Source organism: Cercospora beticola, chromosome 2, assembly GCF_033473495.1.
Source record: "Cercospora beticola chromosome 2, complete sequence".
Taxonomy (NCBI): Eukaryota; Fungi; Ascomycota; class Dothideomycetes; order Mycosphaerellales; family Mycosphaerellaceae; genus Cercospora; species Cercospora beticola.
This window is the reverse complement of record NC_088936.1, coordinates 4933118-4947666: the sequence shown is the minus strand read 5'-3', so window position 1 is coordinate 4947666 and position 14549 is coordinate 4933118. Positions and strand designations below refer to the sequence as shown.

Below are 14549 nucleotides of genomic sequence, written 5' to 3'. Positions count from 1 at the left end.
CAGCGATGTCGGGCTTCAGGGCGCTGAACATCGAATATGATGACGAGTCGGACGTCGAGGTTGACGATACCAAGGAAATCCAAATCGAAGAGGCACTCAAGCTCTACCAAACCGCCTTGAAGTTTCATGCAGATGGACCACAGTCGTATGATCAGGCTGCCGCAGCGTATGAGGAACTGTTCAAATCGGAGATCTTCAAGTATCCGGAATCGCAGACGGAGCTCGAGCGCATTCAACTGTATGGCCCAGCGCCAGATTACGTGCCTCCTCTTGATGGACCTGCACCCGGACGAAGCACAGCAAACAATAACTTCGACACTGGACCGAGCACTTTGCCGCAAATCCTCCACCTGTCGCACAAGAATTACGCACAGTTCAAGCTGGACCAGCTGTCCGACAGACTCGACGCATTCGCCGTGACACTCAATCAAATCCTCACAGAGGCTACAGATTCTCTGGAGCACTTCGTGAGCTCGCTGGACAAGGATGAAACTGATCCTGACTTGTGGCGACGAACAGCCTCTGTAGGAGAAGTTCTTAACAGTAACCGAATAACACGTTTCTGTTTGGAAGCTGTGCTCGACGGCGACGAAGATGGGCTTGATAGTGTGCGCTCGCTGCCTGGTCTTCACGAGGGATTTGCAGCAGAACAGCTGAGAGAACTGGTCGCGCAGCTGCAAGATCATCTGTCTACCCTGCAGACCCCTCCTTCCATGAATGTGCGCCGACTCCTGTCCGATAAAATAAAGGCGAGACTACATCCGTACAACGCGATCATAAACCGTGCACGAGAACTGCGTCAACAGAGCAATCAACAGCCTGGGACTGAGGACACAGGAAGGCACATTTTGCCGGCTCCGAGGACATGGGCAGAGCTTGGCGATACAATTCTGCAGCAACAAATGTCAGACCAACATGGGATCGCAACACGCCCTCCCTGCCTCGCCATATGCTTCGACAAAGCTGGCACTTTGCCACCATTACCAGCTCCGCGCGACCTAGAGAAGCCTGGCAGTCCACAAGTTATTATTTCTCGGGTCAGAATACCCAAGATAACGATGTATCCGATGAATCTGACTCAGCAGTTTCCTGGCCTAGACAACGGTCGGCCCACTGTGCAGCCTCAGATAGCCTCTGCAGACGCCAGCATGACTATTGCCGGTCCTTCACCAGTCGAGGTCGAGACTGAGCTGTCGACTATGACTCTCCCTTCGCGTAAGCGATCAGGAGATGTGGCAGGCTTACACGATACGGAAGAGGGGCGGACCAAAAGCAAGCGTCTTCGTGCGCGGGATTCCATTGTGGACGCTGCCGCTGAGCGCCAAGCAGATGCAAACACACGCTGGGAGCACGAGCAGGCATTGAATGAGTTTCAGGCGGCCGATGACTGGATGTTCGGGACTGTAAGTGGCCTTCTCGAGCGCATTGGGATTGTGGGCTTTGATGCTGCGCGTCATGTGCGGCAGGAAATGCAGACCACAGACTCCGGCGATGTTTCGCCCGCAGGTCAAGGCTTTGCGGCCTCTTCGGCTTTGCGCCACGCGCGAAGGGACATTCAAGGCTTACTTGGTCACTGGAAAGAATCAATGGCTCACCTCGTGTTATTTGGAGGCGAGAATCTCGACATCAGTCAAAGCCAAAATCTCCTCACCACGAGCAACATGTTCGGCAGTATAGGGTCATCCAAGGTACTGACAAAACTCGATCCTTTGTCAAATGACGGACTTCAGGACTTAATCGACACCGTCAACGAAGGATGGTCGCTCACAACGGATGTTGCCTGGAAGTTCATTGACGCGCTACTTCGTCCCGGCAAGCTCACGGTCACAGAAAGCAGCTACGTCAAGTACCAGTGGCCCGAGACGTTGAAGACAGTGGTGGTCCGTGTCATCGTTAACTTTGATGAGACGGTTTACAAGCAGGCAGCTGCCGAAGTTGCTCAATGGCAAACTCCGCAACTCAACGGCAAGGTCCAAGCTGCCGTGCATGACTTATCGGAGATCATACAATCTATCTTCGAGCTTCATCTGGATGTGTACTCTCTTATCAAGCAGGCGAATAGCGGTGTAGCAGAAGACACGATCGTGGCCCAAGGCGACCGACTCCAACGATGGTCGCAACTGGCGAGAGACATTATGCTTGCACGACAGCAGACTGATTTGCCTGACCTCAAAGATAGTTTGAACATCAGATTCCTATGGGCCACTACCTTCGCCATCGGCGCTTCCGAGGATGTAACGCAGGAACACACCATCGGGTGCATGCACGATTTGAAAAGAATCCTCGTTGACGCCGACATGCCCGGTATCCACCTTCCCAACAACGCGATCATGCCTGAGGTCTCACTCGACGCGCTGGAACGCGAGCTTTCCAAGCTGACGATGAAAGACTTTTTCGTCAAGGTCACAAACCAAGATGTCTCTGATCCTGCGTCTGTGATAGTGAGCCTGGAGCCGTTGCTCGAGAGTCTCGATACCGTCAAACACACAGATAATGCCAGCAATGAGCAACCAACTCCAGCCTTGCCACCAAATGTCCAACCCGAGTTCGTACGATTTCTGGAAACGAGTCCGGTATCTGTCCGGCTGATGCTCTGGCAGCGTCTGCGTGATGCCTACATCAAGATCGACTATAAACCAAAGGTCGTCTGCTGTTATCTGCGCATGATCGGGATAGTTCTGGAAGAGATGAAGTCGTCTGAAAATGCAAATCTCGAGCCAGCAGAGCGTCTGGTGACTGAACTCAAGAGCCTTCGTCTGATTTCGGAATGGGTCAAGCTTCTGTTCGAGCTGATACATGGCAAGCAGGACGGCATGGGCTGCATGGGCTGCATGGATGACGATTACATCAGATTCGCGGTGCGGAACTTCGGAGAACTACTGCAGCTTCTACAAGTGTTCAACGTTGTGAATGATGCGGTGAGCGTTGGCCGGATCGAGGCACCGTCGGTGCAGTCTTTCCGCGCTGTCATGACTTGGAGTCACGAGACGCAAGTTCGGGTGTGGATCATACTCTACGCCGTTTTCCAGGAGGCAATATCGGAGAACAAGAATATCTTTCTGATGCCAACGGAGGACCGCTTCGAGTTTTTACGTGTGGTCCATCGCAATTTGGGTATCCGTGGCATATGCTCCTGCTTGAATCGAGCTTTTGTTCGCATGCTGAAGGATGAGTTCTTCTCTATGACACACGTGGACGGCTACGACACCGAGCAAGCGCAGGTACTGTACGATTTATATGGCCTGAACTGCTTCACCGATCCAGACCAGGATCTCATTGAACACAACTGCACGCATGATGCATTCCTCGACCGAGGCGTGGCCTTGCAAGCCGTGGATCTGTTGCTGGCTCAGGCGAGCAAGCTTCCCATGAAGGAGCTTGTAAAACATACTTTGAAGGACACTATCGAAAAGGTACATGGTGCCCTCGCAAGGAGGAGGCCATCCGAGGCCATTCTGCGCAACAGAGAGACAATCAAGGAGTTCCTCAAGTCGAACATTCAACCCCTGGAGCTATACTCCTGCGTGAAGGGCGAAGGCAACCACCTTGCTGTGCATCCCGTGCCTGAGGGCGATGCAGTGTTGGCATCGAAAGGCTGGTTCTTCTTGATGGGACACATGTCACTCACCAAGTTCCGCGCTCAAAAGCGTACTGGGCCAACCCCAACAGAGGATGTCGATATTGCCATCGCGTTCTTCATGCAAGATTTGGAGTTCACAATGAATCATTGGGAGACTTGGTTCCGCCTTGGGCAAGCATACGATACCAAAATCGAAGAAAGTGTTGTATGGTCGGCTGAGAAGCTCAACAACAGCATGCAGGACATCATCACACTGCAGAAATATGTCATTCACTGCTTCACGATGGCCACGGCACTTGCCCATCGTTCTGCTGACCTCAAGTTCGAAACATCCAGCAAGATGGCAGAGTTGTACGGCGATTTCGCCTTGAGGCTGTATGCATCGTCTCGGGAGCCATTTTCTATGAAGCCTTTTGAAGTTGAGGAGGAGAACATTTTCGTCAGTGATCACAAAGGCGTGCACAGGTCAACCTCGCTCAAACCTATGCGGCTATACACTGTATGGAAATTGGCCAACACCATGTTCAAGAAAGCTCTGCGGGGTCGATCTGATCAGTGGCAGCTTCACTACATGGTGGGTAAGTGTCTGTGGAAGATGCACAATGCGTCTGATGAGTTAAGAGGACATGATCAGCCGCCTACAGGTCCACAAGTTGTCGATGCTTTCGTAAAGGCACTGGAACTCCTGCCTGACAAGGACCGGAAAGAAAGTAAAGACTCAAAGCGCGAGCCTACTTTGGAGCCTCATTACAAGCTCTTAGTCATTGTCGACAAGCTCTGGCGCAAGGGCACTCTTGATCCGGCCAGCATGAAACAGGCACTGGACCACTCTCACTATGCGCGCAAAGAGGGATTCCCAGAGTCCATGGACAAGTGGACAGAGCACGTCCTAGCAGTGCTCAAAGCTCTGAGTAAAGCAGACAAATCGAATTGGTATCACCGCATGATTGCAAGAACTGCTCATATTGCCTACGAGCAGAGCAGACCCTCCGCAGAGCCCACCACGGAGCAGCTTGATGCCTGCGCTCGAGCTGCCAACAACGTCTTGACTCAGCAAATGTTCACAAAGACGATGGTGTTGCAAGTTTGGCGACCAGAAAACGAAAGGGCTGGACGCCACTTTGTCTACACTTCCCGCTACACCCGCTTCATGGTGAAGATCTTGAAACAGCTCAAAGACCGTGTCACATTGGAGACTCTGGCAAAGAGAGTTCGGAGAAGACAAAATGATCTCTTTGAGCAAAGCCTTGTCTGGCAGGACATTTGTGCTGCCTGGCTTTATCTCCTACGCTCATACGGTGGCTTATCAGAAGGACTCGAGACTGCGTGCTTCAGCAACATAGCATACGAAGACTTCGTGGCCAGGAAAGATCCTCTAGAAGTGTGGATGCAGAACACGCCGAGTGGCGAGTCACCGGCCCTTGACGTGCTTCGTGAAGTACAAGAGCTGAAGAAGATCAATCAAGGCTTGATGAAACCAAGCGCCATCGATGATCTCATTGGAGACTCGTATGCGCATCTTTTCAGCACTGTAGGCAAGCAGCTGTGGGAGCAAGAAGAGAGACAGAAGAGGGAGGCAGAAGCAAGCAAGCCACCAGAGCCTGCTCCTGCTCCCGCTCCCGCGGCAGTGACCAGCCCGCCTCGCAATCCGATGATGAGCCTCACGCATCTCATGAATGTGGATGGCGCTTCTGATGCCGCCCCAGCCGCCCCAGCAGTACCTGCGCCCGTTCCCGTGCCTGCTCCTGCAATTGCTGAACCAGATCTCGCACCAGTCCGCCGCAAGATTGGCGTTGGAAGACGTGAAATCAGAACGAACGCCGAAGCCTGCGCCTTCAAGGGCGGCTCAACTTCCAACAAGGACAAAGCTGGAACAAATGCGTCTGCTCAACCGAAGGGTGTCGTGGATGTCATCGACCAAGAACGGAGATCCAGTCTACCTGGAGGCTTCTCGGTGGAAAACAGTGCTCCGGCAAGCATCCATGAGAACGCAGACGATGCAGATGACGAGAGCGAGCTTAGTGATCTCGAAGGGGAACGAGATGAGGAGGAAGACAGAGACGACGATATGCTTCCAGCATCTTCTCCTCTTCCGGGAGCTCCTACGGACAACCAGACTGGCACGGCAGCAGGCGAGAATGATGTTGAGATGGAAGATGAGAGGGACTAGAGGCCTCCTCCCGCCCCGTACCGCGCGACAATTGCTGATGGAGTACGAACGACGCCGCGCCAACCCCTTCGTTGCCCCTTGCAAACGTGGACTCTTCCGATTATCCCCTCTTTTCCATGCATGTACACGGTATACTTTCGTGAAACTCTGCGACCCCATCTCGCGCTGCTGAAGCATGTGCGCTTGGCACATGCTCGACGGTCGTCTGAGGACCCGAATTGGCTGCGTTTGCAGCAGTTCCTCACGGGTAAGAAATTTGACCAGAATACTTAGGAGGAGTTTCTGGTGTGGGCGAGGACAGAGTATCGAGTTCGGTGATGTGGAGAGGAGCTGTGTTTTTGGAAGAATAAGGGAGCCGCCAGTGTGGAGGATGTTGTGAGAGACAGAACATTGGATATGGTATGAACAGTCTGTAGTATTACACCATTCTGACTTTTGGCAGAGTCAATCACGCAATCGCTGATCAGCCACTCGTGGTATTCATGCTTCCAGCTCCTGCTCCTGCAGCTTGGCCTCCATTTTGCCCATTTGTACCAAATCCACCGCCCAGCATCACCATGTTCGTAGACGAAGGCCCACCTTGTACCGGCGCCGCACCACCAACACCACCGCCCTGCATTGCCACATTCGAAGCCGGCGGTCCTCCTTGACTCTGCATCGCACCACCGCCATCGCCAGCAGGACCAGTGGCCATATTCGAAGCCAACGGCGCTCCTTGGCTCATCGTCCTACCAACAGCAGTGGCTTGCGGTCCAGCAGCACCCAAAACCTGCAACCTCGCAGCACCTTCCTTGACCACCGCCTTGTAATGTTCCACTCTGCAATTCCCAGAATCATTCACACCTCCCTCAGCGCGATAGCAGTCCAAGCACAACCCCCACATCCGATCCTTATGCATCATTCTCACCAAACCCAACGCCGTCGCGAATTTATCTTCCACGTGCATACACCAAAAACACGAGTCTCTTGTATCCGCGTCCGGGACTCGGAATCTCTCCACTGCGGCTACGACGCTTCCTGTCTGCGAGCGCGCGGATGGAGTTGGATCGGTAGAATTCATGAGGAGAGGCCAACGAATTCCAGGCCAGAGATTTGCGTCTCGGAGAGCAGAGAGAAGATCCGTTCCATTCTCATTATCGATCGTGCAAATATCCTGTGAGACGTACCCGGGGTTACCGAGCTGGTTGAAGTCGGGTCTTTCGCCGGGAGCTAAGTCGACGTAGTGTTTTGCGTCTTCGGACATTGTTTCCGCGAGGGGATCGATGAGGAGGTCGAAGTCGATTCGGAGGTCTTGGATGGCTTCTCGTTGGCGGCGTTTGAGGGCGTGGAAGAGTGGGCGTTGGGTTGGAGAGGTTGTTTGGGTTTTGGGGTCGGTGAGGATGGGTTGGGTGAGGATGAAGTGGGTTGTGAAGCGGGTGAAGAAGAGGGCGTCGTTGAGGATTAGACTGGCTTCGATGAGCTGGAAGAGGGATTGGGTGTCGTTGGGAGCCGGACTGGCGGAGAAGGGAGTTGTTGGTGGGGCGGTGCCGGAGGGTGTTGGTGGTGGGAAAGCGGAGGAGAGGCTGTTGCGCGAGGTTCGGGTGGATTTTTGGAGTTTGGTGTAGATGTAGTCGAGCCATTGAGAGGCTGCGCGGCCGGCGGCAATGAGGCATTCGAAGCGGGCGCAGGTGGCGACGAAGCGGACGAGCATATCCGGCTGGAGTCGCGTTGGGAGAGCATCGTTTCGCAGGTGGAGGACGTTGAGGAGCAGGAAGAGCGCGTCGCCATCTTCGTTCTCCAGGTGGACTTCTCGTGGCTGCGGAAGTTCTTCGTTTCCCGGTGCAGGCGTTGGTGGCGCGAGGCCGCCAGGAGGTGCGAGAAGGCGGCGGAAGACCGGGCTCGCGATGGTGAGCGCGTTGGACGAGACTCGGATGCCGACACTGCAGTTGTTAGTGGGCAGTATGAATCTGAGTCGCATCAGACTTACGACTGCGGTATTCCTGCAATGCCTTGAACGACAAGCACCGCGTCGCCGTTGATACAAATGTCGACGATGAGGCCAGGACTCTGCTGCGTCGTCGTGTCTATCTGTAGTTCCGGCATCTTCTTCTGTCGTTTAGCTGCGCGATCGCTGTGCGCCATGGTGGAAAAGTCGAGCGTGGTCAGATACCGGTGAACAGAGAAAAGTGTTGTTGTTGTGATGTATTTATGTGAAGGAAATGGCTGGTGGCTGGGGTAAACAAACGCGCTAAGGCAGCTCGTGCGTATTGTCTCGTTCACTCTCGAAGTCTCTCATTGCCAGCTCTACTTCAGAATGCTGGCGTAATTATCTGTTCTCGTATTATCTGCCATACTCCTCAATCGAACAACAATCACCCAGGCTGACAATACCACCACTAAATATCTCCCAATTCCTGCCTCATCTGCGCCAGGTAGTCTCTGATCTCCGAAGTCGCACTCGCAGGCGGATCCGGAATGATCTTGCGCCTATGATTCAATCCAATTCTACACCATCCGTTGTACAGACCGCTAGGCGACTTCAAGCAGTCCAAACACATCTTGATATTCAAATCCTGCCCCATCTTATGCAGAGCTTTCATGCCTGGCTCGTAGTGGCGCTCGAACCAGTTGTCATGATGCACTTCACAGCACAAACGTCCTCCGTGATAGCCTGGCAGTGGGTTTGGTGCTGCTTTCCGCACTTTGAGCCGACGGCGAACTGTGGTGAGACTCTCTGTGCGACAGCCTTCTGGCCACAGTCGAATATCTGTGAGGAGTCTCAAGTGATAGCTGACGGCATCTTGGTAGTAGCGGCAGGGTCCCGGTGGGGGATCTTGGTCGGCAAGTTGGAAGTTATCGACAATTGGGTAGTCATGGTGGCTGCCTGTCAGCTATTTGGGTATCAGTACTAAGTTCGCATGCTCTTCTCCAGGACGAAACAGACCTTGACCATCTCCTCGACCATGTAGGAGATTCCACCCGCAATGAGCTTGTGAGCCACTTGATGGCGCGAAAGAAGGATGGCTGCTGAAATCAGTAACTGGTGGCTCCTGATGCAGGAGGAACTTTGCTCACCACCAAGACCAAATTCGTCGCCTGAGTCAATCACTTTCTTGCACATCTGCCGAATATAGATGCTATCCCGGCGGAGAACAATGTTCCTGGAGAATAGTTCGAAGCGAAGTGGCTCATCTAAGATGTATGTGGCCGCAAGGTGCTCGTATTCGGTGCCAGTCCTGGGTACTCGCGTGCAGCACAAGGTAAGCGCGGTCCTGGTGGCCGGGATACATTCGTACTTTATTAATCGTGAATACCGTTCCGTCCATGGCCATATTGTGCTTGTCGTCGACACCTACCTTCTGGGCAGCTTTCGCAAGGTCGAGAAAGTTCTTCGGCGTAGGAAGAAAAGGCAGTCGATCGTTCTGATTGTGCAAAACAAGGAAAAGCAGTTTCATGGCCTCAGCTTCATCGTCTGGAAGGTTTAGTCTCCCTGGTATTGCGGCGCTAATGAAGAGGAGTGACTGTCCTCGAAGCCATTCTGATCCAAGCATAGCTCGGAAGGCAGGCGAGAGCGTCGTGAGGAATTGTGATTGCACCAGCAACTCAATTTGACTGTTGACAGTTATGATGAGGTCGCCGTCAGTGGCAATTTCCACCTTTGGGAGATCAACTGGAGGCATCACGAGGTGTGCAGCTGCTGTTTTCGACCTTGAATCCCTGGAAGAGGAGAAGTTGTTGTTCCGTGCTCGAGTTCAGTGTCAGTGAGAGCTCCCTGGTTGCGTTGCAAGTGCTCGGCGAAAGATCGAAAGGCGAAGAGCTTTTGAGGCCCAGAGCCGCGCAGGCGCAGATTGGAACACGCGTCGAAAGTGAATGGCTTACTTGGACGAGCTGGAAACGTCAAGCGGCTGCCCTTGAACTCGTTGGTAAAGATCCTACGTATCTTCATTCCAATTGAGTGTTGCAGTGCTTTGCTCCATGCCGCTCTGACTCTGCTTCGAGCGTATAGAGTGCGACGGTTTCGGGAGTCTGAAATTTGGGACCTTTTACTGGTGACCAGATCAGGCCAGAGATTGTTCTTGAAGAATATTTTCGGGGCTTCTGCACATCCCAGAGTACTCTTTTGCGGTTGACAAGTCTCCTGCTCTGACCGCTGCTTCTTGCATGTTGTATGCCCCCAGAAAGTGCCCCCCTCATGGAGGTGCCTAGATCTGTCGTGAACGCTGCGGAGACTGCCCAATGTGAGTGAGAGACCAGGAACAGGAGGACGTGAACGTACCAGCAGCTACCTAACACCATATGGCGAGACTGCTCTTGGAAGTCGCTCTTTCTGGGCTGACTTGGAAGTAGCAGCTGTCTGAAGCGAAGCAAAGCAGGCACACATCATGCATCGGCTTTGCTACACAACAATAAATAAACGGCAAGATCGGCACGATCGGGTAGTTTTGAAATGTCTCGTGGGAAGCGAAGTGAATCAAGTTACGTCTGCACAGCTTTACGTCTACAATATCTATCAGCTTGCGTTCGTGCCTCTGACAGTGTGGGCATGCCTCGACCTCCACTCAAGGTACTCAATTCTTCGCACTGCTCATCTCTGCACCTTGACCAGCGACTGCAGCCATCTGCGCGGCTATCAGTCTTGCAAATTGCGGCTGCTTATCACCCAGGCTGCATTTTGATCGTGACAGCAATCGCTTTTCCGATGGTTCACAAATCTCCATACTCAAACCTCACCTGCTCAAGATGGACCGTCATGAGCGTCTGCTTGCTGAGACTCGGAATGACACGCAGACCCTGATGTTCCGCGCAACCAGCCCCATCGGCCGATCTCACGCAGTGAACACAAAGCGCAGTGTCCACGTGATCCGCAATAGCTTTCAGAGCAGCCAAAGCAGGTGGCAGATCGGAAATGAACCAATTGTCCTCCCAGAAATCCTCTCTCATGCATTGCCCATCATCGAAATGAATCTCAGGCAACTTGAAGTGCTTCAGCTTTTGAATAAGGCTTTCAAGGCCCTCAGCACGACAGTTCGGCCAAATGCGAGCTTCGGCGAACAGAGCGAGGTGTTCACCTGTCATTTTTTGGTAGTAGTCGCAGAATTTTGGTAGCCCTCCGCGACGGCGGCGGACGAATTGCTTTGCGTCTTCGTCTGTGATGCCTGGGATGTTATCGACGTAGTGTTTCATGTCTGGTCCGAGGAGCTTGCACATTTCTTCGACCATACGGTCGACGCCTCCGACCACGATGTTGCGAAGAAGAGCGTAGCGAAGCATGAATGCAGCGACGATGCCGAAATCATCGCCGCCATTTGCGCTCTTGCAGAATGTGCGGAATTCATGGGGACTGGCTTTCATGAGCACTTGTCGAGAAAGGTCCTCGAATACTGCGGCGTCTTCGAGGATGTATGCAGTAGCGAGGTGGCTGTACTCGATTTCATAGTATTTGAGGTTCGCAAGTCGTGAGATCCACAACTCGAAAATCAGGCGCGTGCTCGAAATGCAACGGTACTTATCAGCGGCTTTCGCAATTTCCAGCAACAGCGTGTGGCTCGGAGGTATCATAAGCTCGTCGTGGCGGTTGTGCAGCATCAAGCAGAGATACTTCATTGCCTCCGAGTCGTCGTCAGGGAGCTTGAGTGTTCCCGGTGTCGTGCTGCTAATATTGGCGAGCGATTGGCCCTCGAGCCAATGTGGTCCTAGCATAACATTGAATACTGGCGAGTTGGTCTTGAGTATGAATGAGTGCACGCGCAACTCGAAGCTGTCGGCGATGACTAGAATGAGGTCGCCATCTGCAGTAATGTCGACACGCCGGGTTTCGTTCTCATTTGCCGCAGTGTCTGCCATGCTTTCGTAGAGGATTGGATTGTTGACACTTGTTACAGTGGATGAGGATGCTGCTAAGACTTGTTACAGCAGTCGAGAGTGCTGTGAAATTTTGTGTATGCCGTAGTCAGTGCTGGCGATGCGTTTCTAAAGTTGAAGGAGAGAAGGTGCAGAGATTGGTGAACAATACATATTCTTCAAGCAAGATGATAGGGCCGCAATTGAGTCGTTCACCAATGTTCGCAGGAGAGCATCACTGCTTTGTTCTTCTTCATTCACTTCACCGCTAGATCGACTCGAGAAATGTTGTACCCATTCACCGTTGTGTCGTTCGGGTAGTGCTGCTCTTCTGTTCCGGCACCTGCACGTCCAACGTGCGATTACGCTGCACACTTCTGCTTGTTGATGGATATATGAGCCAACTTTCCGATGCGCAAATTGACCCAACGCCTGGCATAATGCAGCTCTTCGGTCTGTTGTTCCGGAGATGGTATATCGCTGCGAATCTAGCTGTACTTGTGCATGTGAGCTGTGCTGAACCCAAGTACATGGGGTATGCTGTTGACATACTGGTTCTTCTTCTAATGTTCTGTGTTTTTCCCCTCTCCTGCTGACCGGCTCAGGTTGCCGCTGGCTTCTCTTTCATTTGAGCTAATCTCTGCTCGACGCTCTGCAACAGCCTGACATTCTCCCGCTTCAGCTCCGTAAAGTCGTCATCGAGTTTGTTGTGCCATGGATAGAGTACGAAGACTTGGAAGCCCAGTGCCGTGGTCGCAATGAAGAAGTTCGTGATAGAGAAGCGTTTCGCAAGGAGAGGCATCTTGGCGGTAAATGGAACAGAATGGTCAAGAATCCGACGAACTGGAACACAATATAATTAAGAGATAGAGTGAGCGTCTTGGTTGAATCCGCAAACCCCAGGCGTCCGCTGCCATATATATTTACAGGCTGGCTTGTGACGTGTGCTGGGAAGGAGGTGAAGTCGGAGATCCTCCGAACACACCGAGGTCGGCCATGGCCAACAACCGGACCAAGACGGATCTTGCAATCTTGCAAAAGACTCGACACGCACGATTGCAGTGCTAAGAATGGCGGAATCGCACAGTTCGCGGGTTGGTTCGTGGATCGAGAAACGCTTGGAGTTCATGTGCCGCTCGTGCGCGTTCAAAGTTCTTCCGGACATCGGTGAGAAGTGCGAGATATGCATATATCGCGCACTAGGACCGGTTGGTTTCAGCTTTTTCTGGGCCTCGGTGTTGCTGACGAAGGAGATCCAGTCTGACAGTTGTAATTTCGAAGGTCTGCATGCATTTGCCGATTGCAATAAAGTGCGCTTACAACCAGATTCGCTGCTTTTTCTTCAAGCTATCACGCTCAGGATAGCATCTCAATGGCCTGGCCTAGGCAATCATACACGGTGACGGCACGACCCTTTGCCACTGCAATCAGTCTGGTGAGATCTTCTGTGAGGCGTCCTTCTTTGCCTATCGCCTTGCGGTCGCTTTCTGAGATCGATCTCACAATGGAAAGAATTAGCTCCGGTATGATTTGAACGTGTGATAACTGCGCTCTGATCTCCTTGGCCACAACGCTCCCTTCTGCCATAAGGATCAAGTTGCCAATATTGACAAGAGCGTCCAGTGCCATTTCCTTGGCATAGCCGTAATCTGTAGCTTCTGCAAGCTCACGTATCAGCGCAATCTGCACTCCAATCTCCCCAGCGGCGTCGAAAGACTTTTCATGCTGTTGCCTGTCGTTCAAGTGGGAGTATTTGGAGTACAATATATGTTCGACTTTATGAGCGCAAGCTGCGAATTGAGAGGGGTGAGCCGGTTCCTCGTCCTCGTCTGATGCGTTGCTTCGTCCATCGTCTCCTCCGGTGGATCCTTCATCTCTCTTTCATAGTCTTCCTGATTCTCGTCTTCGTCTTCTTCTTCATCTTGGTCGTCCCCTCCGCCCTCATCCTCTTTCTCATACTCCTCATCCGTGACTTCGTCAGGATCATCGTATCGAAGCCGTGCACAAGCTTCGCTCACATCAAGGTCTTCCAGGCAGTGGTCCTCTGCCTCTGCACAAACCCATTCCAGCTTCTCCAGAAGCGTACCTTTCCCAACTTCTGACACGTTTTGACCAGCAGCCACGCATTCATCTTCGGACATGCTGTCAAGGATCTCTGCGACGGCTTCACTGAAGGCACTTTCACACTGGAAGTGCTGCCTGACTTCGTGCCCGATAACGTCGCCTGACAGCAAAATCGTCTTCGCGATCTTTCTTAGTGTTTCCAGAGCATTTACCTTAGTGTCAAAAGAACTGAACTCTTTGACCTGCCCTCGGATGCTTTCGATGCATTCCACGACATCGCGTGTCACATCCCACGACCTATCGTATTGCTTGCTTCCGCTCATTCCAGCATACTGGGAGTTGATGGCATGCCATGCCCTTTTACTCAAGTGATCAAAGTCGATGATTTCTGACTGTTCTTCGAACGCTTGCTGAACGTAATGATTGACCAGTGTGGACTGCACAAGACCACTAGTGTCCTGTTGCGCGAGCTGCAGAAGGATCTGCTCCAAACTGTCCAATCTATTGCACTGACCAGTTCCTCAATGCGGGGTACCGTGATGCCGTCTGGGATCGGGTTTGGATAATACATTTGGCTGGGCCGTGGTGGAGGCATATAAATGGGAGCGTACTGATGCGGTGGGTGGTAGTAAGTATTGGCCACCGTATATGGCCCGCCAGCAATGGGAGCGTCGCTATATCGGGGAACATATGTCTGATATGTCTGTCCGGGTATGCCACTGCTACCGTAAGGAACTTGCTGGTGCTGTGCGGACGCGTGCGGATTCGTGCCAACGCCATCTGCGTCGTCTGTCCTCTGCCTCTTTGCTGCAGGATTCATGATTTCGATGCTGTCAGATTTGTAAATACGATCAAGAATATGAGGATAGGAACAAGAGACAGAAGAACATCAAACCTGGGTGAAGTGGTCGCAAT

The 14549-nt window shown here is 52.6% G+C and overlaps 6 protein-coding genes across 6 annotated transcripts; 1 reads left to right on the top strand and 5 right to left on the bottom strand.

Annotated features, from left to right (window-relative positions):
- Positions 1-5: 5 nt before the first annotated feature.
- On the top strand, positions 6-5750 carry RHO25_003886 (uncharacterized protein; the record flags this gene model as incomplete). Its single annotated transcript, XM_023599355.2, has 1 exon — positions 6-5750. One exon carries the CDS (start codon positions 6-8, stop codon positions 5748-5750), a length of 5745 nt encoding a protein of 1914 aa, XP_023455581.1.
- Positions 5751-6213: 463 nt separating this feature from the next.
- RHO25_003885 (uncharacterized protein) lies at positions 6214-7871 on the bottom strand (the record flags this gene model as incomplete). The annotated part of the gene is made up of 2 exons (XM_023599354.1): positions 6214-7669; positions 7717-7871. 2 exons carry the CDS (start codon positions 7869-7871, stop codon positions 6214-6216), a joined length of 1611 nt encoding a protein of 536 aa, XP_023455580.1.
- Positions 7872-8125: 254 nt separating this feature from the next.
- RHO25_003884 (uncharacterized protein) lies at positions 8126-9409 on the bottom strand (the record flags this gene model as incomplete). Its single annotated transcript, XM_065602463.1, has 4 exons — positions 8126-8620; positions 8674-8753; positions 8805-8965; positions 9018-9409. The coding sequence occupies 4 exons, from the start codon at positions 9407-9409 to the stop codon at positions 8126-8128; spliced, it is 1128 nt and encodes a 375-aa protein (XP_065458535.1).
- Positions 9410-10433: 1024 nt separating this feature from the next.
- Positions 10434-11573, bottom strand: RHO25_003883 (uncharacterized protein; the record flags this gene model as incomplete). The annotated part of the gene is made up of 1 exon (XM_023599352.2): positions 10434-11573. One exon carries the CDS (start codon positions 11571-11573, stop codon positions 10434-10436), a length of 1140 nt encoding a protein of 379 aa, XP_023455582.1.
- A 598-nt stretch (positions 11574-12171) lies between these two features.
- RHO25_003882 (uncharacterized protein) lies at positions 12172-12372 on the bottom strand (the record flags this gene model as incomplete). Its single annotated transcript, XM_065602462.1, has 1 exon — positions 12172-12372. The coding sequence occupies one exon, from the start codon at positions 12370-12372 to the stop codon at positions 12172-12174; it is 201 nt and encodes a 66-aa protein (XP_065458534.1).
- Positions 12373-12926: 554 nt separating this feature from the next.
- Positions 12927-14454, bottom strand: RHO25_003881 (uncharacterized protein; the record flags this gene model as incomplete). Its single annotated transcript, XM_065602461.1, has 3 exons — positions 12927-13302; positions 13347-14092; positions 14149-14454. The coding sequence occupies 3 exons, from the start codon at positions 14452-14454 to the stop codon at positions 12927-12929; spliced, it is 1428 nt and encodes a 475-aa protein (XP_065458533.1).
- Between the last annotated feature and the right edge of the window lie 95 nt (positions 14455-14549).